Source organism: Prionailurus viverrinus, chromosome C1 (genome assembly GCF_022837055.1).
Source record: "Prionailurus viverrinus isolate Anna chromosome C1, UM_Priviv_1.0, whole genome shotgun sequence".
Lineage (NCBI taxonomy): Eukaryota > Metazoa > Chordata > Mammalia > Carnivora > Felidae > Prionailurus > Prionailurus viverrinus.
In genome coordinates, this window is record NC_062568.1 from 135229243 (window position 1) to 135249979 (window position 20737).

Below are 20737 nucleotides of genomic sequence, written 5' to 3' on the forward strand. Positions count from 1 at the left end.
ATTCAGTAAATTAGTGAATAAATGCTGCGAAATATTTGCTTAACCTTGTCTGTTTCCTCATGAGGAGATTCAGGCTATTCATTCTGGGGATCACACTCCTCCATAAATGACATAGTACCCCTCTTATTATATACCACATATAAAAACACATGATGGCAGTCTGTCCAAAACCTTGGTGGGTTTTTTGTTTTGTTTTGTTCTGTTTCGTTTTTGGGGGGAGACTGAGAGAGAGAGAGAGAGAGAGAGAGCCAGAGAGAGAGAAGGAGGGAGAATCTTAAGCAGGCTCCATGCCCAGCTCGGAGCCCGACTTGGTAATGGATCCAACCACACTGGGATCACGACCTGAGCCAAAATCAAGAGTTAGACGCTTAATCGACTTAACCACCCAGGCATCCCCACCTTAACTTACTGATTCTTCCATTATTTCCTCTGATTCGTAATGCTACCTCTTACATATCAAGTTTCTACTGTGTGTATCTTTGCTAAAAAGGGTCTGTTCTATACCACTGATATTTTTTGGTTTATTCCTATACCAACATCACATTGACTTAATTCATATAACTTCAGAAGTCCTGGTGTCTATAGGCATGCTCTCCACCTTGGTCTACAGCTTCAAAATTGCCTCCTTTATTCTTGGACCTTGGCTCTTCGGTATAATATTTACAGTCAGTTCATTAAGTTTTACCAAAAATCTGTTGGGATATTGATGGGAATTATATCAAATGTATCAATTATTTTGGGAAAAAGTGAGACTTTTATATTAGGGTTCCTTTCAGAAAAATGGTATCTACTTCATTTTAGTATACATGCTGCCAAAGTGAGCACTGGGGTATACTTCATTAGGTAGATCTTCTTTTAAGACTTGCAACCAAATTTTATAATTTTCTCCACTGGATTAATCATGTCTTTTATTCTGATGTTTTGACATCTGGAACTTCACTCACCCTAGGAAGACTGGCCCTCCCTCCCAAGGTTAGCCAATTCTTAGAGACAGTAAACTATTCACCTGGAAGTGTACCTTTCAAAAACAAACTAATCAATCCAGAGCCTCCTCCTCACTCCTCTATTTGGCTCTTACACTCAAGACCAATAATCCCCTATCCTACTTACCTCAGGACCAGGTACCACACAACTCAGGACAGCCTTACACTACAGCCCGCTGAGATTATTCATACTAGCCAATCCTAAACCTGCTTTCCCTGCTTTCACTGTGCCTTCCCACACACACCACAAAAACATCTCTTTTCCTCCCAAATCCCTCAGTCTCCTGACCAACCCTGATGCTTCCCTGTGTGACCCTCTACATGGCCTGTCATGTCTCCTATTTCTAGGGATTTGTGACTATAAAAATTCCTTCTGCATGACAGTCATTTCCATGTCTGTGTGTCTCACCATACCTGATGAAAGCAAATCTGAGCACATTTTTAAATCTTCATTAATATTGTACATATTTTCTGTATATTTTTTCTTATTTAACTAATAGTTTTTATTTTAATGTTTTACTAAGTGCAGAAATCTTAAGTGAATGAGTTTTTATATATGTATACATCCACAAAATTACTATCCAGATCAAATACAGAATATTCAAGTACCCAAAAGACTCCCTCCAACATTCTTTACTCAAAAAGGTAAACACTACTTGGAGTTTTTAATACCATATATTAAAGAATATATGAATCAAGAATTTTACCTATTCTTGATTTCTTATGGAAATGTACTATATTTTGCACCTGGCTTCTTTTGCTTACATTATCTATGATATACATTCACTTATGTTGTTAATAGTTTTTTTTTTTTAAATAAGTATTTCATTTTTTAAAAAAAATTTTTTTAATGTTTATTTATTTTTGAGACAGAGAGAGACAGAGCATGAGCAGGGAAGGGGCAAAGAGAGAGGGAGACACAGAATCGGAAGCAGGCTCCAGGCTCTGAGCCATCAGCACAGAGCCCGATGTGGGGCTTGAACTCACAGACTGTGAGATCATGACCTGAGCCGAAGTCGGACGCTTAACCGACTGAGCCACCCAGGCACCCCCATGTTGTTAATAGTTTTAATTGCTCTTTTCCATGAGTGTATATGTTCCATAATGTGAATATAACACAATTTATTTATTCTATTATTAACATTTAGCAATTATGAATGAAGCTACTTTGAACACTCTTGCACCTATCCTTTGATAGATACAGGCATTCATTTCTGATGCAGTAAATGCTAGATCACAGGGTGACTTATGTTAGCTTTAGCAGATAATGGCAAAGTTTTCCAAAGTGTTTCTACCAATTTACACTCTTAGAAATATATGAGAATTGTAGGGGCTCCACAAGTTTGCCAAAACTTGATATTGTGAGTCATTTTCATTTTAGCCACTGTGGGCCATAATGGGCCTGTTTCCTTTTGTCATCACCCTTGTTTTGTTTATTACTTTCTTGTAGGAAAATCTTTAACTATTGATTCAATATCTCTAATAGCTGTATTTCCATTCAGGTTTTCAATTTATTAAGTTAGTTCTGTTAAATTATATTTTGTTGAGAAATCATTTATTGAGTCCAAATTTTCATATTTCTCATTCTAAAATGGTTCATAGTATTTGGTCTTCTTTCTTTCTTTCTTTCTTTCTTTTTTTTATGTTTATTTCTTGAGAGAGAGAGAGAGAGAGAGAGAGAGAGAGAGAGAGACAGAATGTGAATGGGGGAGGGGCAGAGAGAAAGGGAGACACAGAATCCAAAGCAGGCTACAGGCTCCAAGCTGTCAGCACAGAACCCAACACCGGGCTCAAACCCACAACCACAAACCATGAGGTCATGACCTGAGCTGAAGTTGGACACCCAACCGACTGAGTCACCAGGCACCCCTTTCTTAAATCATAGCTAAATCTATACTTTAGAAGTCCTTTTCAATCCCAATATTGTTTTTTGTGCTTTGTCTCCTTGATTAATTTTGTCTGATGCCCATTAGTTTGGCCATTTTGAAAAGAACCAGATTTAGGTTTTGGTGATTTTCTCTATGGTTTCCTTGTTTTCTATTTGATCATTTAATCCTATATTATTTCAATACTTCTATTTCCTATTTTTCTTTTGATGATTTCTTCAACTGTCCTTTTCCTGACTACATAAATTGGATGTTTTAGCTCATTCATTTTCATGCATATATTAATTTCAATATATGCATAGGAGACTAAAAATTTCTCTCTAAGAATATCTTTGGTGTCAGCCCACAAGCTGTGGTATTTTTTATATCGCTCTGTTCTAAAAGTTTTTTTTTTTAATTTTTTAAAAATGTTTATTTATTTTTGAGAAAGAGAGACAAGAGTGTGAGTGGGACAGGGACAGAGAAAAAAGGAGACACAGAATCCAAAGCAGGCTCCAGGCTCTGAGCTGTCAGCATAGAGCCCAATGCGGGGCTTGGACTCACGAACCATGAGATCATGACCTGAGCCAAAATTGGACACTTAACTGACTCAAAAGGACACTGAAGCGCCTCAAAAGTTTTCTAATTTTTGTCCTAATTTCTTCAATGGTCCGTAAGTAGCAAGAAAGCTGGCTTTAAATTTCTAAATATACATGATTTGGGGGGGGATTACATTCTAACTTAATTGTACTACAGTCTCAGAAGGTAATATATACAACATCAATCTTTTGGTGTTTGTTGAAACTCATACTTTCTGACATAGTGAGGTAAAGATTATAAATGTTCTAGAAGTGCTTGAAAGAATATGACTTTTCAAACTGTTGGGTATAGGGTTCCATAAATACATACATTAGATCAAGATTACTAGTTGTCATTCAACTCTTCAATTTCTTGCTTTCATGTTACTAATCTAATAATTCCTAGTAAATGTGTAAGAATGTTACCTGTATGATTAAAGGTTTGCTCATTACCATGTGAAATTTTATTTTCTTTATATATTTCTGGGCTTGACTATTAGATACATGTAAGTTTAGAATCTTTACAGGCTCCTGGTTAGATATTATTTAAACCTTATATAAGAGTCTTCTTTTTAAACTTTATTTTAGAGAGAGAGAGAGAGAGAGAAAGCAAGCAGGGAGAGGGCAGAGGGAGAGAGAGAGAGAGAGAGAAAGAAAGAAAGAGAAGAGAGAGAATCGTAAGCAGGCTCCACACTCAGCACAGAGCCTGATGTGGAGCTTGATATGATGATCTGGGATTATGACCTGAGCTGAAATCAGGAGTCTGACACTCAACCAACTGGGCCACCTATATAAGAGTCATTTTTATGCTCAACATCACTCATCATCAGGGAAATACAAATCAAAACCACAATGAGATACCACCTCACACTGGTCAGAATGGCTAAAATTAACAACACAGGAAAACAACAGATGTTGGTGAGGATGCAAAGAAAAAGGAACCCTTTTACATTTTTGGTGGTAATGCAAACCGGTGCAGCCACTCTGGAAAAAGTATGGAGGTTCCTCAAAAAGGAAAAAACTAGAACTATCCTACAACCCAGCAACTGCACTACTATACTTAGTATAGGTAAATACTTTTACCCAAAGTATACAAAAATACAGATTCAAAGGGGTACATGCACCCTGATGTTTAAAGCTGCATCAACAATAGCCAAACTATGGAAAGAGTCCAAATGTCCATTGACTTGGATGGACTGGATGTCCATTGACTTTAACCATGAATGGATAAAGAAGAGGTGTATATACATACAATGGAAAATTACTCAGCCATCAAAGATAATGAAATCTTGCCATTTGCACTGATATAGATGGAGCTAGAGTGTATTATGGTAAGCAAAATAAGTCAAAGAAAAATACAATATGATTTCACTCATATTTTAATTGGAACTGAAGAAACAAAACAGATGAACACAGAAAAAAAAGGAGGTAAACCATACAACAGATACTTAAGTATAGAGAACAAACTGAGGGTTGATGGAGGGAGGTGGCGGGGGGGAGGGGGGTGGGAAATGGGTTAAATGAGTGATGGGTATTAAGGAGGGCACCTGTGATGAGCATGAGGTATTGTATGTAAGCGATGAATCACTAAATTCTACTAAAAATGAGTATTACACTGTATGTTAACTGGAATTTAAATAAAAACTTGAAAGAAAAAAATTTTTTGAAGACAAAAATGGAGATTATGATTTTATCCTGTGTAAAAAGCTGTTATAATTATATTATTATATTGGAAAATATTATTAAACTAAAAAATTTTAAATGTTTATTAGTTTAAATGTTAATTGACATTGATAGTTAAGGGTTCCTTACTCAAGACTACCTACAAAACTTTATATTAAGACATGCTTTATACAAAATCAGGGCACCTGGGTGGCTGAGTTGGCTAAGTATCTGGCTCTTGATTTCACCTCAGGTCATGATCTCAAGATTTGTAGGTTCAAGCCCTGTGCCAGGCTACACATTGATAATGCAGAGCCTGCTTGGGAGTCTCTCTCTCTCTCTGCCCCTCCCCAATTTAGGTATGTGTGCACGCTCTCTCAAAATAAACTTAAAGAAAAAAAAAAGACATGCTTTATACTTTCTTTTACTCACGAATATATTTACTCACGAATTTTATGTAGGAAATAATTTCAGAAAAAAGTAAATATCATTATATTGATAATCATTATCAGACTTCTAATCCCAATCCAGAATGCCAGTAACATGAAATTTTTAATGAAAAGTGAAACACTATTGACAAAAATAACATTAAATTTTTCTACTGTTAAGTTTCTGAAATATTTTCATTCTAAAAATTAGCTACAGGGGTGCCTAGGTGGCTCAGTCAGTTAAGCATCCGACTCTCAATTTCTGCTCAGGTCATGATCTCACAGGTTGTGAGTTTCAGCCCTGCATCGGGCTCTGTGCTGACAGTGCAGAACCTGCCTGGGATTCTCTCTCTCTCTCTCTCTCTCTCTCTCTCTCTCTCTCTCTCTCTCAATCTCTCTCTCTCTCCTCCTGCCCCTCTCCTGCTCACTCTCTCACTCTCAAAAATAAATAAATAATTTAAAAACAGATAATAAAAATTAGCTACAATTTAAAAAAGGTAATATATTCTTTTTCCCCCTACAAAAACAATTATCTGCTTTAAAACACATACCTCTTTCCTTGTTTACTTTGTTCAAGTAAGTCTACCTTTAACTTTATACATTCCTCTTGGGACTTCTGCAAACTCTGCTCCTTTTCAATCACCATTTTCTGGCTCTGCTCTAATTTATCTTCTGCCTCTCTATAAAATAAAGGAAAATATTTTTTAAAGGCTATTAAAGAGATTATTCCAGGTATGCAAGAATAGCTCAACATTAGGAATTCTATCAGCTTAAATTATCAAGGTAAGAGAAACCAAGATTTAGTAAGAAATAGAGAAAAGGCATATTTATCACTTATCAACTAGGAGTTTTTACAAGGAATAAAATGATACATATACAGTCAGATACTAGAAGCATAACCATACAGTTCAAAAATTAGGTAAGAATGACTATTATTACCACTATATCCAATGATTTTTCTGATAGTTACTAAAAGAAAAATGAAAAAGTACTAAATAGAAATTTTGAAAAGGAAAGACAATATTTTCTTTTTCTGCTATTATTAGCTGCCTGAAAAATCCAGGAGAATCAAAATGCAAAATTATTAGGGTAAAATAATATGACAACTAGTCCAATTACAAAATAATTATATTACACAAAGAGCAACAGCCTTCGTATATACCATCAATTAACAGAACATGAACAAATTCACAACAACCAAAAATATAAAATATCTAGGAATAAAATTACAACAACATGTTATACAAGGAAAATTACAAAATTCTGATGGTCACAAAAGATGACTTTAGTGTACATCAGAATAACCTGCAGGACTTACTAAAACACATATTACTGGATCCCACCTCTCACAGTTTGTGATTCAGTAAGTCTGAGACAGAACCTGAGATCTACAATTCAAACAACTTCCCAGAAGATGCTAATACTGCTGGTCCCAGAACTACACTTTGGGAATCATCAAAATGGAATGATGTGCTCTTTACTATGCATATATTTCTCATTTTATTCAAAGCAAAAGGGGATAAATTATAAAGTGCCTGATTCCTTGTATTTTATTCTTAAACTCCCATTGAAGCACCAGTATATACTACTATATAGGGCAAGAAATGAATTAGTGCATATTCAATAAAAGCATGTAAATAAGCATCTTAGCTCATTTTATGTCTTTTTTTAGCCCCCGTAAAACACATGCATCTTGGAGCCAAGAGGAGTTATGATGGACCACAGAACAGATTCCACAGGTCCTAAGATAGTCTCTAAGCCACTAGAAATTTATGGGGTGGGGAACAAGATTTCACAAGATATATCAAAAAGCACAAGTAGGAAGTAAAAACTTTAAAGCCATAAAAAGTATATTTACCTCAAAACTTTATCTTGGGCTGAAACTTCTGCTTCCAAATTTATAATGTGTTCTTCCAAGATAGGCACACTGGCTGCCTGTTGTTGAACAGATTCAAGCATAGAAACCTAGAACAAAAAAGTAACTTTTAGCGCATTTTCTTTCACAAAATAATCTACTTGATCCTTTGTTTCTTTTTCTGTTTGCGAGGGTGTTCAATATAAAGCCCCAATCATCGATCAAATGTGAAGCTCACCCTATCTCTTCCTTTGATCAACAGTTACATGGGTGTGTCATCATCACAAGCCAATATCAGCATGTAAGCTCCAGCCATTACCCTCAACTTAATATCCCAAGATAATTGATTAACTATTTGGGGGGGGGGGGGGGGGGGGAAGAATCTCTACTGGAACCAACCAGGAAGATAAATTTCACATAAACAGAAAATTCAATATAAAAGATAAAATTATAAAAAGGTAAATAAGAAAATACCTACTGAACCATTTTACAATTTAAGACCTAATTTTAGAATACATCTTACTAGAGAAAACTTAGAAAATACAAAAAGCAAAGTAATCCTACAACCTGGAAGATAAAAAGAATATAGCAGGGTGGGAATCTACAACCTAAATAGTGTCTGGAAAGAATATCAATAAGGGACCTAATTATCCCTGAAAAAAGGAAGCATGAGGTCCAGGAAAGAAAACCCAGAATACAGCTAAAAATGTGCTGGTAAGTCAACCCTCCTTTTCCCATTCCTTTCAAAACACCAACAGTCCAGTGATAGCCTACCAGGAAGAGAAAAAAAATTCATTATCTAAGAAACTGAACAGGAAAGGTTTAGGACTATGTAGAACGATGAGCAGGGATGAAGTAGTTATAAACAAGCTGGTTTACATAAAACAGTTTCCAACTTCCTACATCATCTCATTTAGGGCTATCCCACAGGTGGGAAATCAAAGGATTCTTTGCTGGAAAAATTCAACAGCTCCAAAGAAAAAGGCCTCACATACTGATTTTGGGCAAAAGAGGCTGGGTATCTCCCTAGAAAAGATCCACCTCCCCAGGCATCACCAACATAGGAAGTGCATTGGACAATAAACTTCACCTTTGTACAGAGAGCTTCCAAAGCGCATTTAAGTGCCTTTCTCTTAAATATAAAAAGGTAAAACATGAACATCTGAAAAAAAGGCTTCTAACGTAAAAAGTCAAAGGCCATAACAAAAGAAAAAGGCACCTGGCAGCAAGCAAGGCAAGTATGTACACACACATAGAAACACACATTAAATCTTAAGAAAGCTAAGTGAAGATACTGCATCAGGATGTTCTTCCAACCCCCCCCCCAAAAAAAAGATTAAGAGAATATGGAAAAGCTCTGGAAAATGAAAAAAAAAAATCTGACAGCTAAAGTAAGGTTCAATAAAGGTGTAGATGATAGCTTTGAGGAAATTTGAAAAGTATCATAAGAAGACAAGGAGATGGGGGCGCCTGGGTGGCGCAGTTGGTTAAGCATCCGACTTCAGCCAGGTCACGATCTCGTGGTCCGTGAGTTCGAGCCCCACGTCAGGCTCTGGGCTGATGGCTCAGAGCCTGGAGCCTGTTTCCGATTCTGTGTCTCCCTCTCTCTCTGGCCCTCCCCCGTTCATGCTCTGTCTCTCTCTGTCCCAAAAAATTAATAAACGTTGAAAAAAAAATTAAAAAAAAAAAAGAAGACAAGGAGATGGAAAACATGAAAAAAAACCTTAAAAGATTCAGAGGACCAATTGAGGTAATCCAATATTCATCTAATAGGAAAAATAAAAGAGAACAGAAGGAAGAAAAGCAGATAGGTGTAAATGGACCTTAACATACAAAGGTAGACACATAAGGGTAGTAGCAGACCTATCTACTGAAACTTGGCAGGCCAGAAAGGAATGGCATGAAATCTTCAATGTGATGAACAGGAAAAATATGCAGCCGAGAATCCTTTATCCAGCAAGTCTGTCATTCAGAATAGGAGAGATAAAGGTTTTCCCAAACAAACAAAACTTAAGGAATTCATTACCACTAAACCAGCCCTACAAGAGATTCTAAGGGGGACTCTGTGAGTGAAATGTTGCAAGGACCACAAAGTACCAGAGACATCACTACAAACATGAAACCTACAGATAACACAATGACACTAAACCCATATCTTTCAATAATAACACTAAATGTAAATGGACTAAAAGCTCCAACCAAAAGACATAGAGTATCAGAATGGATAAAAAAAACAAGACCCATCTATTTGCTGTCTACAAGAGACTGATTTTAGACCTGAGGACATCTTCAGATTGAAAGTGAGGAGATGGAGAACTATCTATCATGCTACTGGAAGTCAAAAGAAAGCTGGAGTAGCCATACTTATATCAGGCAAACTAGACTTTAAATTAAAGGCTGTAACAAGAGATAAAGGGCAATATATAATTACAGTGTCTATCCATCAGGAAGAGCTAACAATTATAAATGTCTATGCACCAAATTCAGCAGCACCCAAATATATAAAACGATTACTCACAAACATAAGCAACCTTATTGATAAGAATGTGGTAATTGCAGGGACTTTAATATTCCACTTACAACAATGGATAGATCATCTGGACAGAGAATCAGTAAAGAAACAATGGCCCTGAATGATACATTGGGCCAGATCAACTTGACAGATATTTAGAACTCTGCATCCCCAAACAACAGAATATACTTTCTTCTCAAGTACATGCAGAACATTCTAAGACAGATCACATACTGGGTCACAAAACAGCCTTTAATAAGTATAAAAGAATTGAGATCATACCATGCACACTTTCAGACCACAATGCTATGAAACTTGAAATCAACCACAGGAAAAAGTCTGGAAAACCTCCAAAGCATGGAGGTTAAAGAACACCTTACTAAAGAATAAACTGGTCAACCAGGCAATTAGTGAATAAATTTAAAAATATATGGAAATAAATGAAAATGAAAATACAACAATCCAAACACCTTGGGATGCAGCAAAGGCAGTCCTGAGAGGAAAATACATTGCAATCCAGACCTATCTCAAGAAACAAGAAAAATCCCAAATACAAATTCTAACAGCACACCTAAAGGAACTAGAAGCAAAACAGCAAAGACACCCCAAACCCAGCAGAAGAAGAGAAATAATAAAGATCAGAGCAGAAATAAACAACATAGAACCCCCCCCAAAAAAACAAAAACAAAACAAAAAACAGTAGAGCAGATAAATGAAACCAAGAGTTGGTTTTTTGAAAAAATAAACAAAATTGATAAACCTCTAGCCAGGCTTCTCAGAAAGAAAAGAGAGAGGACCCAAACAGATAAAATCATGAATGAAAATGGAATTATTACAACCAATCCCTCAGAAATACAAGCAATTATCAGGGAATACTATGAAAAATTATATGCCAACAAAATTGACAACCTGGAAGAAATGGACAAATTCCTAAACTCCTACATACTTCCAAAACTCAAACGGAAAGAAATGGAAAATTTGAACAGACCCATAATCAGCTAAGAAATTGAAATCAGTTATCAAAAATCTCCCAACAAATAATCCTGGACCAGATGGCTTCCCAGGAGAACTCTACCAGACATTTAAAGCAGAGTTAATACCTATCCTTCTCAAGCTGCTCCAAAAAACAGAAATGGAAGAAAAACTTCTGGACTCATTCTATGAAGCCAGCATGACCTCGATTCCTAAACTAGACAGAGACCCCACAAAAAAGGAAAATTACAGGCCAATATCCCTGATGAACATGGATGCAAAAATTCTCAACAAGATACTAGCAAGTCGAATTCAACAGCATATGAAAACAATCATTAAGCATGATCAAGTGGGATTCATTTCTGGGCTGCAGGGCTGGTTCAATATTTGCAAATCAATCAGTGTGATATATCACATTAATAAAAGAAAGGATAAGAACCATACAATCCTGTCAATAGATGCAGAAAAAGCAGTTGACAAAATACAGCATCCTTTCTTAATAAAAACCCTCAAGAAACTCAGGATAGAAGGAACAAATCTAAACATCATAAAAGCCATATATGACAACAGCTAAATCATCCTCAATGGGGAAAAACCGAGAGCTTTCGCCCTGAGATCAGGAACACGACAGGGATTTCCACCCTCACCGCTGTTGTTTAACATAGTGTTGGAAGTCCTAGCATCAGCAGTCAGACAACAAAATGAAATCAAAGGCATCAAAAGTGGCAAAGATGAAGTCAAACTTTCACTATTTGCAGACGACATGATACTCTACATGGAAAATCCAACAGACTCCACCAAAAGTCTGCTAGAACTGATACATGAATTCAGCAAAGTCGCAGGGCACAAAATCAATGTACAGAAATCGGTTGCATTTTTATACACCAATAATGAAGCAAAAGAGAAATCAAGAAACGGATCCCATTCACAATTGCATCAAGAACCATAAAATGCGTAGGAATAAACCTAGCCAAAGATTTAAAATATATGTATGCTGAAAACTATAGAAAGCTTATGAAGGAAATTGAAGAAGACACAAAGAAATGGAAACACATTCCATGCTCATGGATTGGAAGAATATTGTTAAAATGTCTATACTACCCAAAGTAATCTACACATTCAATGCAATCCCAATCAAAATTGCACCAGCATTCCTCTCAAAGCTGGAACAAGCAATCCTAAGATTTGTATGGAACCACAAAAGACCCCAAATAGCCAAAGTAATACTGAACAAGAAAACCAAAACAGGAGGCATCACAATCCCAGATTTTAGTTTCTGCTACAAAGCTGTAATCAAGACAGCACAGTATTGTCACAAAAACAGACACATAGACCAATGGAATGGAATAGAGACCACAGAATTGGACCAACAAATGTATGGCCAACTAATCTTTGACAAAGCTAGAAAGAGTATCCAATGGAAAAAAGATAGTCTCTTTAACAAATGGTGCTGGGAGAACTGGACAGCAACATGCAGAAAAATGAAACTAGACTACTTTCTTACACTATTCACAAAAATAAACTCAAAATGGATAAAGGACGTGAATGTGAGACAGGAAACCATCAAAACCCTAGAGGAGAAAGCAGGAAAAAACCTCTCTGACCTCAGCTGCAGGAATTTCTTACTTGACTCATCTCCAAAGGCAAGGGAATTAAAAACAAAAATGAACTACTGGGACCTCATCAAGATAAAAACTTCTGCACTGCAAAGGAAACAGTCAACAAAGCTAAAAGGCAACCGACAGAATGGGAAAAGATATTTGCAAATGACATATCGGATAAAGGCCTAGTATCCAAAATCTGTAAAGAACTCACCAAACTCCACACCCGAAAAACAATCCAGTGAAGAAATGGGAAGAAGACATGAATAGACACTTTTCTAAAGAAGACATCCAGATGGCCCAAAGACACATGAAAAGATGCTCAATGTCACTCCTCATCAGAGAAACACAAATCAAAACCACACTAAGATACCACCTCATGCCAGTTCGAGTGGCTAAAATGAACAAATCAGGAGACTACAGATGCTGAAGAGGATGGGGAAAAACGGGAACCCTCTTGCACTGTTGGTGGGAATGCAAACTGGTGCAGCTGCTCTGGAAAACAGTGTGGAGGTTCCTCAAAAAATTAAAAATAGATCTACCCTATGACCCAGCAATAGCATTGCTAGGAATTTACCCAAGGGATACAGGAGTGCTGATGCATAGGGGCACTTGTACCCCAATGTTTATAGCAGCGCTTTCAACAATAGCCAAATTATGGAAAGAGCCCAAATGTCCATCAACTGACGAATGGATAAAGATGTGTTTTATCTATACAATGGACTACTACTTGGAAATGAGAAAGAATGAAATCTGGCCATTTGCAGCAACGTGGATGGAACTGGAGGGTATTATGCTAAGTGAAGTAAGTCAGGCAGAAAAGACAGTTACCATATGTTTTCACTCACGTGGATCCTGAGAAACTTAACAGAGAACCATGTGGGAGGGGAAGGGAGGAAAAAAAAGTTACAGAGAGGGAGGGAAGAAACCATAAGAGACTCTTGGATACTGAGAACAAACGGAGGGTTGATGGGGGTTGGGGAGAGGGAAAGTGGTGATGGGCATTGAGGAGAGCACCTGTTGGGATGAGCACTGGGTGTTGTATGGAAACCAATCCAACAATAAATTATATTTAATATAAAAAATAATAAAAATAAAAATAAATAAACATTTAAAAATAAATAAAAATTTTTAAATAAAAAATACAAAGGAAGATAAATAAGTTGTATTTCCTTCATACAAGAAATAAAACTACATAAATTGATAATCTTAAGATTTTAAGAGGCTATGACTTATGTAAATGTACACACTATACAAGCTACCCTAAATCATTTTCAGATATTAAATTCACATAAAATTGATTTCATAACATGTTGATACTATATTATCATAACAAAAGTTATTATATATAACACATTAAGGCAAAACATGGAATATTTTTCCAATTATAAATCTTAAAATGCTTCCAGTTAATTTCTACTTCCATAGTCACACTTCAAGAAACATACTTTTGCTCTTGACTGTGTTAATTCAAAGTGGACAGATTCCATTTTAGTCATTAAAGAATGATTCTGTGAGACCAAACAAGCATTTTGTTGCCTAAGTTTGTTAAGTTTTTCTCGAAGACTTCTGATCTCCTGATCCATGGAGGTCGATGAAAAAGACATCTGAAAAATGAAAAAGAGCAAGCTATGTTGCATTATTTCATTATATGTAATTAATGGAAAACTGTAAACAATTATCAGTAAAATGTCTACATAGCTCAGAAAATGAGTTAAGATGTTTAGTAAGTGTGGTTGAGGACGTGTGGGACAGTAAGCGCTCTCCTCCACTGTGGTGAACACGTACATAAATAAGTATAGTTTAGAAAACAATGGTACACTTTGGGAAAGTTCTTAGTATTACCAGTAAAGTTCAACATACTAAGACTCAACAATATTACCCCTGGGTACAAATTTAAAACTTTTGCAGTGGGGGGCGCCTGGGTGGCTCAGTAGGTTAAGTGGCCGACTTCGGCTCAGGTCATGATCTCACTGCTCTTGAGTTCCAGCCCTGCGTCAGGCTTTGTGCTGACACCTCAGAGCCTGGAGCCTGCTTTGGATTCTGTGTCTCCCTCTGTCTCTGCTCCTCCCCTACTCACAGTCTGTCTTTCGCAAAAATAAATAAACATTAAAAAAATTTTTTTTACACCTGAAAATATAAAAATATTCATACTAAATTTCCCCATAAGAGACAATAAATGGAAAAAAACCAAACGACTGTCAACAATAAAATGGATAATGGATAAATTCTTTAAACCAACTCTTCATTTCGGCTAGGGTCATGATCCCAGGGTCATGGGATTGAGCCCTGTTTTGGGCGCTAGACCGAGCATGGAGCCTGCTTAAAATTCTCTCTCTCCCTCTGCCCTTCTCCCACCTTGTGCTCTCTCCCTCTGAAATAAAAAATAAATTAAAAAAATAAAAATAAAAAAGTAAACTAGACACAAATTTTTATACTTTTAAATATATATTTTATAATAAATTAATTTTCTAGAAGGTTGAGGTTTTCAAGACATAATTTTTTTTTAAAAAGTAATATACTTATGCAATTCAAAAGTCAAAACTATACAAAACATACAGAAGCCTCATTCCCATTTTTAGTAGATAGGTAACCATTTTTATAAGTTTCTTATTTATAAAACACCAATCACACAGCAAAAAAAAAAAAAATAGGGAACTGCTTCTACAGTTATTAACTACAGAGTTATTAAGTTATGGTCTTAACTAAGACCAGTCTTCTAGTGTTTCCACATTCATTTGCAAGCAATACAAATTACCCACTCCCACACTGACTTATGCAAAATCTAGCATTCTAATTATGTCATTCTGTACCTTGCATTTTTTAAACTATATATATCCTGCCAATCTCTCCACAATCACTGTAGTTGGAAAGTCCTATTCTTTTATTCTCTCCCCCACCTCAGCTGCAGTTTCCATTGCATGTTTATTCAACTAATCCCCTATTACTGGACACTTGAGGTATTTCTAATCTTCTGCTATAACAATGTTTCATTTTGTACTTATGCAGGCATACCTGTCAGGTATTTTTCTAGAAATGGGATCTCCACATCAAGAGTAAACGTATTTGTGATTTTGGGAAATATTACCGAATGCCCCTCCACAGGGGCTATATCATTTTGCATTCCTACCAGCAATAATATGAGAACGCCTATCTCCTTCTAATTTCACCACAAAATATGATATCAAACATCTGGATGTTTTAACAATCTGATAGGTTAGGAACTGGTATCTAAGTATAGTTTCACTGTGAATTCCTTTTATTATGAATGAGAATGAACACCTTTTTATTTGTTTGAAGATCATTTTAATTTCCTTTTTCACACATATCTATTGCCCATTTTTCTATCGGGTTGTTTATCTTTTCTTCTTTCTAGAAGCTCTTCCCATATTAAAGAGATTACCCCTTTGTCTTTAACAGGCATTACCAATATTTTCCCCCTCCAATTTATCAACTGTTTTTTGATTTTGCTTAAGGTAAAACACAATGATTTCAAATAAAGCATATATGTAACAAAACTGATCAGCAATTTGAGTTAGGATAGAGGTCAATTTTCCAGAATGTAAAAAAAAAATTTTTTGCCCCCAGAATTACATAATCTTTGTAGACATGGAATTTGAATTTATTTTCTAAATTGCTGGCTCACACTGCTTCATTAAGTAGCTTCCTTACAAAAAGAAAACCTCTTGGGGCACACTGGGTAGCTCAGTCAGTTAAACATCTGACTTGATTTCAGCTCAGGTCATGATCTCACGGTTCATGAGTTTGAGCCCCACATGGGGCTCCACGCTGACAGTGTGGAGCCTGCTTAGGATTCTTTCTATTTCCCTCTCTCTCTGCCTCTCCCCCACTTGTGCGTGTGCATGTTCTCTCTCTCTCAAAATATCTAAATAAACTTAAAAAAAAAAGAAAAAACATCTCAATTGTTAGTTTTCTGAAGTGGGAAGACAAATTTTTATTCAAAAAGATGATGAAGTGCATATGCAACTGTATCTATATATGCATGCTGGCAGTGAGGCAATAGAGCATAGGAAGAGAGTAGAAAGGGAGATTAAAGGGTTGAGTAAGGAAGAAAGGTAAACACAGTGAGATGGACAATATGATTGAATACGAAATATGGAGAGAGAGAGAGTTCCAGACTAGTAAAGATGTCGAAGAGCATCCACAAAATTCAGGGATAATGAAGAGAACAATACCATGTTATCATATAGCACCTGATTCAGGCTAAATATGGTAAATATACCTTAACCACTGAATAAATAACTGATTACCTATTCCGTACATGGGATAGTGCCAAAAATCACAGGAGTTACAATTTACTTAGGAAAGCAAGCCATTTAATTGCAAAAAGGTAATAAATATAGAAGTTTAAAAATAGAGCAACACACCAAAGCAACTATTTTCTTGTTAGGACACAAAAAGAACCATAACATTTAAATTCAATGAGTCTTAAGCATGATGATAAAAGACTATGGAAAACATAAGACATTTAAAGAAAAAACTCAAAGTATTTTAAGTAGACAGATCTAAAACCAAAACTACTTTTATGTAGACAGGTCTAAAAACAATAACCTTATCTCTTGTTTTTTTTTGAAAATCAGTACAGCCACTGGGCATTTTACAAACTGTTTTATAAGGTGTGTGATTCAAAAGTCCAAGCTGGTTAGGCAGAGAAAGATCTTCCAGGATGAGTTTTTCAGACCTTGAGAGATTAGAGGTATAATCAGAATTTTCACTTGGACTAACACTAGAGAAAAAAGAAAAATACATTTTAATTCCTAGGTGATTTAAGTAGTCATTCCAATTTCTATACATCAAATAAGAAAACAGAAAGAAAAGCACCTGAAGTGCTGCTGGAAATCACATTCAGTTCTGAACTTAAGGCAATGTCACAACTAAATTTCTTAATAAAGTGTAATTAGTTTTAAACTAACAATCTGTGTAGTCTAGAGACTATACGCTAGAATTACTTAAGATTCAAAAAAAGAGTCAAAATAATAAAAGATTAACCCCGAAACATATATTTTATACTGAGTCCTAATACAGTAAAAGTGTCAACTTAATGTACAAACACTTCCCTAATATTTCTACTTTTTCCTTAAACTAAGGGTTACATTAAAAATTACAGAAAATTGGGGTGCCTGGGTGGATCAGTCGGTTAAGTGTCCGACTTCGGCTCAGGTCATGCTCTCACAATCTGTGAGTTCCAGACCTGTGTCAGGCTCTGTGCTGACAACTTAGAGCCTGGAGCCTGCTTCAGATTCTGTGTCTCCCTCTCTCTCTGCCCCTCCCCTGCTCTTGCTCTGTCTCTCTCTCTCTCTCTCTCTCAAAAATAAATATTTTTTAAAAATTACAGAAAAACTATTTCCTATTCTAAATATGTATTAGAAACAAAATATATAATAATGAAATTCATACATTTTACATTCATAAAGTCATATTCTAAAGTCTACATATGATTTTACTTACTCACCTGGATAACTCTTCCCCTAAACTCTGCAAACTCCATTCCGTTATCTTCAGTTCATGTCTTAAAGAAGCAACATTTGCAAGCAAACTTTCTTCTTCATGGTCTTTATTACAGTAGTCTGATGAACTAGATTCCATTTCTTAAAAAATGAAATGAATTTCTTGTACCTTGATGGAAAGAATCTGTGGTGTCAGTCAAAATACTCTCACAATAATAGAATTTAACTCATTATTTTTCTATTTTCTCAAATGATGTGCAATCTTTCATAGTAATTTAAAACAAAACAAAACCCCAGTAACAAGGAATTTCTCTGCACTGTAAAGCCATGCAAATGGAAAGTTCAATAGAATTTCAGTGAGTCAATTTTTTATTATATACAGAGTCTAGTTATTCTAGTCCCCCTTCTCCAAGCACATTTAATCTTTCTAACAATTGTGTGCATTAAGTACTTTTATTCTACGTTAAAGATGAACTCAGAATATGACAAATTAATTTACTCAAGGTCATACAAACTGTCAATGGTAGAAACAAGATTTGAACCGAAGTCGTCAGGATCCAAAGACCTTTTAATTATGTTGCACTGCAATTTCTAACTTATTATAAATCAATTTCAATATGAGCTGTTTGAACTTACATGCTCAAGTTACAAGGTCCGGAAACCTGATAAAAATGGTATCATTATAATCATTCATATTTTCTTAAAAGCAATTTATTACCAAGTAAAGTTTAACTCCTTCTCCTATTTAAAATGGTTATAAGGTTTAAAAAACACACACAGTCACATCACAACCATAAGGATCAAAATGGCATTTAGCAAGTTAACTCATAGAAATACATGAAGAAAAGCTTTTCTTTCTTCAACTGATGACGATCTCTGGAGTTGTGAAATTCTCTACTAAATAACCTTTGCAAATAAAAAATCGTAACTAAGGGCCACATTTTGTTATTAATAATTAATACATAAAATCATTGCTTCAAAGTATATATTAGTAACTAATATAATAAAAACTAAGGCTTTAAAATCTTTACTACTCCTATAGATCTTTCTGCATCTTAAAATTACATTCTTCTTTCAAATCCCATTTACCTTTGTCATTGTAGCATCTCTCTCTCATTACCCTTCTAGAATTCTGACCACATCCCAAGCTCCAAAAGGTTAGGAGTCCTGTGTATTATGTTCAGGACTGTAAGGCACTTGCAGAAGTTCAGTATGTTCGGTGAATAAATGATGACTCCCTAATTGCCCTTCTTTCCTTTCATTGAGCCAAAATAGTTTGGTCAATTTACTTCCCACTCAAAATTTCTCAGATGTAAGGAGGAAGATTAAAAAGAAAACCCTCACCTTATTGTAAGAAACTGTGGCACGAAATTAAATGAGACGCTATGTCATCGCAGAGAAAATGTTTCTTTTTTCCCCTTTCGTTTGCACAAATTTGTTTCTGCTTAAGTGAGAAGGCTCTCCCATACAAAAGTCAGTGGATCAGGTCCCCATTCCGCTCTATCTTTTCAACATCTCTAGCCTCCTACAGGATGGTGAAGGAAAAAGGGGTACAGACAATTTGGGTAAATTCTAAAATGCCATTCAATATTACGTTTCAACTAAATCAGGTTTTGGGTCCGACATCTGTGTATTTTAATGTAACAATTCCCTAACACTTCAATACCAACGAATATATTTGCTTTTTAACTTTTTTTCTTATTAGAGCATTTACTGTCAAAGATTTTTTTTTCTTCCCTCCAACTTACAATAGTTATAAAAGTCTATTCTCACACACGTGGCAAAGTATTTTTGGCCCTAATAACGTGTTTGTAGCTTTACGCACGCATACCCATCAACACCGAAGAACAAAGTGTTCTTTATAAACCTTGCAAGTAATAGGATGGGTTGTAGTCTTAAAACATTCCTCATTTGGCAAGATCAGAGATTTATGTTGTATTGTCCTGTTATCAACTACTCTCAATTTGACAGAATTAATCCTACATTCATCTGGAAGCAGGAGAGAAAAACATGACCTCTTCCGCCCCGATTTCTCAAGTAAAACACAACCCTGCAGAGCAGCCAGCGCAGTAAGGGTGAAAACGAAGCGCTTTCGAGGGTGCTGGGAGGGAAAGGAACGTAACTCCAGGTAGGCCTGTTTCTACCCTCCAAGGAGCAGTCACCACCCAAGCCGTAGTTGGGAGACAGACCCACCTGACAACAGCGCACACCGCGCTCTCATCCGCGTTCGGAAGCCTAAGACTCTCTACAGAGCTCGGGGCGTGGAAGCATCAAACACTTCACGCGGAGAACAAACGAACCACAGCCGCACGGAGTTCGAACCGCCGCGGGAGCCGTTGGGGACACGCCTCCCGGGCCTCAGACCCGCCCCCTGCGCAGACTCTGCGTGAGGTGACGCCACGACGCGGGGTCGGTCGGGGATAGTGATCAGCGAGCGCATCCAAGCCCGCTCGCTCCGAACTACATTTCCCACAATTACTCCTACGACGCCCATTGGTGTGGGGGAAGCCATGGGAACCTGCCGCCCGAGTGTGAGGCGGGGCGCGCTCACTCCGGGCTTGAGGGGGCCGAGGCCGAGGCGGGTGCGGAAAAGGACTGCTGGCCCCGCCCCTCGGTCCCTACCCTTTGGAGGCCCGGTGTTTCCCGCTCTGAGGGATCCTGTGCCGCCGTCGTGGCCACCACCTGGGGTTGCTTCAGGCTTCAGGCTTCAGGTTTCCCTGCCAACCACGAGGAGTCCAGGGAGGAAAAGCGGAGCCTAGGTGCCAGTAACGCACACCTCCCGCGTCTCTTCTAGCCCAAGATCGCCCCGGCAG

At 36.8% G+C, this 20737-nt stretch overlaps 1 protein-coding gene across 10 annotated transcripts in view; it reads right to left on the minus strand.

Moving 5' to 3' along the window:
• The window catches only part of CCDC18 (coiled-coil domain containing 18), a 123641-nt gene extending 102981 nt beyond the window's left edge, over nucleotides 1-20660 (minus strand). For 5 of the 10 annotated variants that reach the window (XM_047870238.1, XM_047870236.1, XM_047870232.1 and 2 more), the window contains exons 1-7: nucleotides 20118-20388; nucleotides 19269-19449; nucleotides 17930-18093; nucleotides 17029-17203; nucleotides 13905-14063; nucleotides 7375-7481; nucleotides 6068-6196 (exon numbers count right to left, since the gene is read on the minus strand). In XM_047870238.1, coding sequence (XP_047726194.1) covers nucleotides 6068-6196; nucleotides 7375-7481; nucleotides 13905-14063; nucleotides 17029-17203; nucleotides 17930-18063 — 704 coding nt within the window. In that variant the 5' untranslated portion in view covers nucleotides 18064-18093; nucleotides 19269-19449; nucleotides 20118-20388. Of the gene's footprint in view, nucleotides 1-6067; nucleotides 6197-7374; nucleotides 7482-13904; nucleotides 14064-17028; nucleotides 17204-17929; nucleotides 18094-19268; nucleotides 19450-19907; nucleotides 20084-20117; nucleotides 20389-20546 lie in introns of those variants that run through there. The other 5 variants (XM_047870237.1, XM_047870233.1, XM_047870235.1 and 2 more) reach the window with 5 other exon arrangements.
• Nucleotides 20661-20737: the final 77 nt, after the last annotated feature.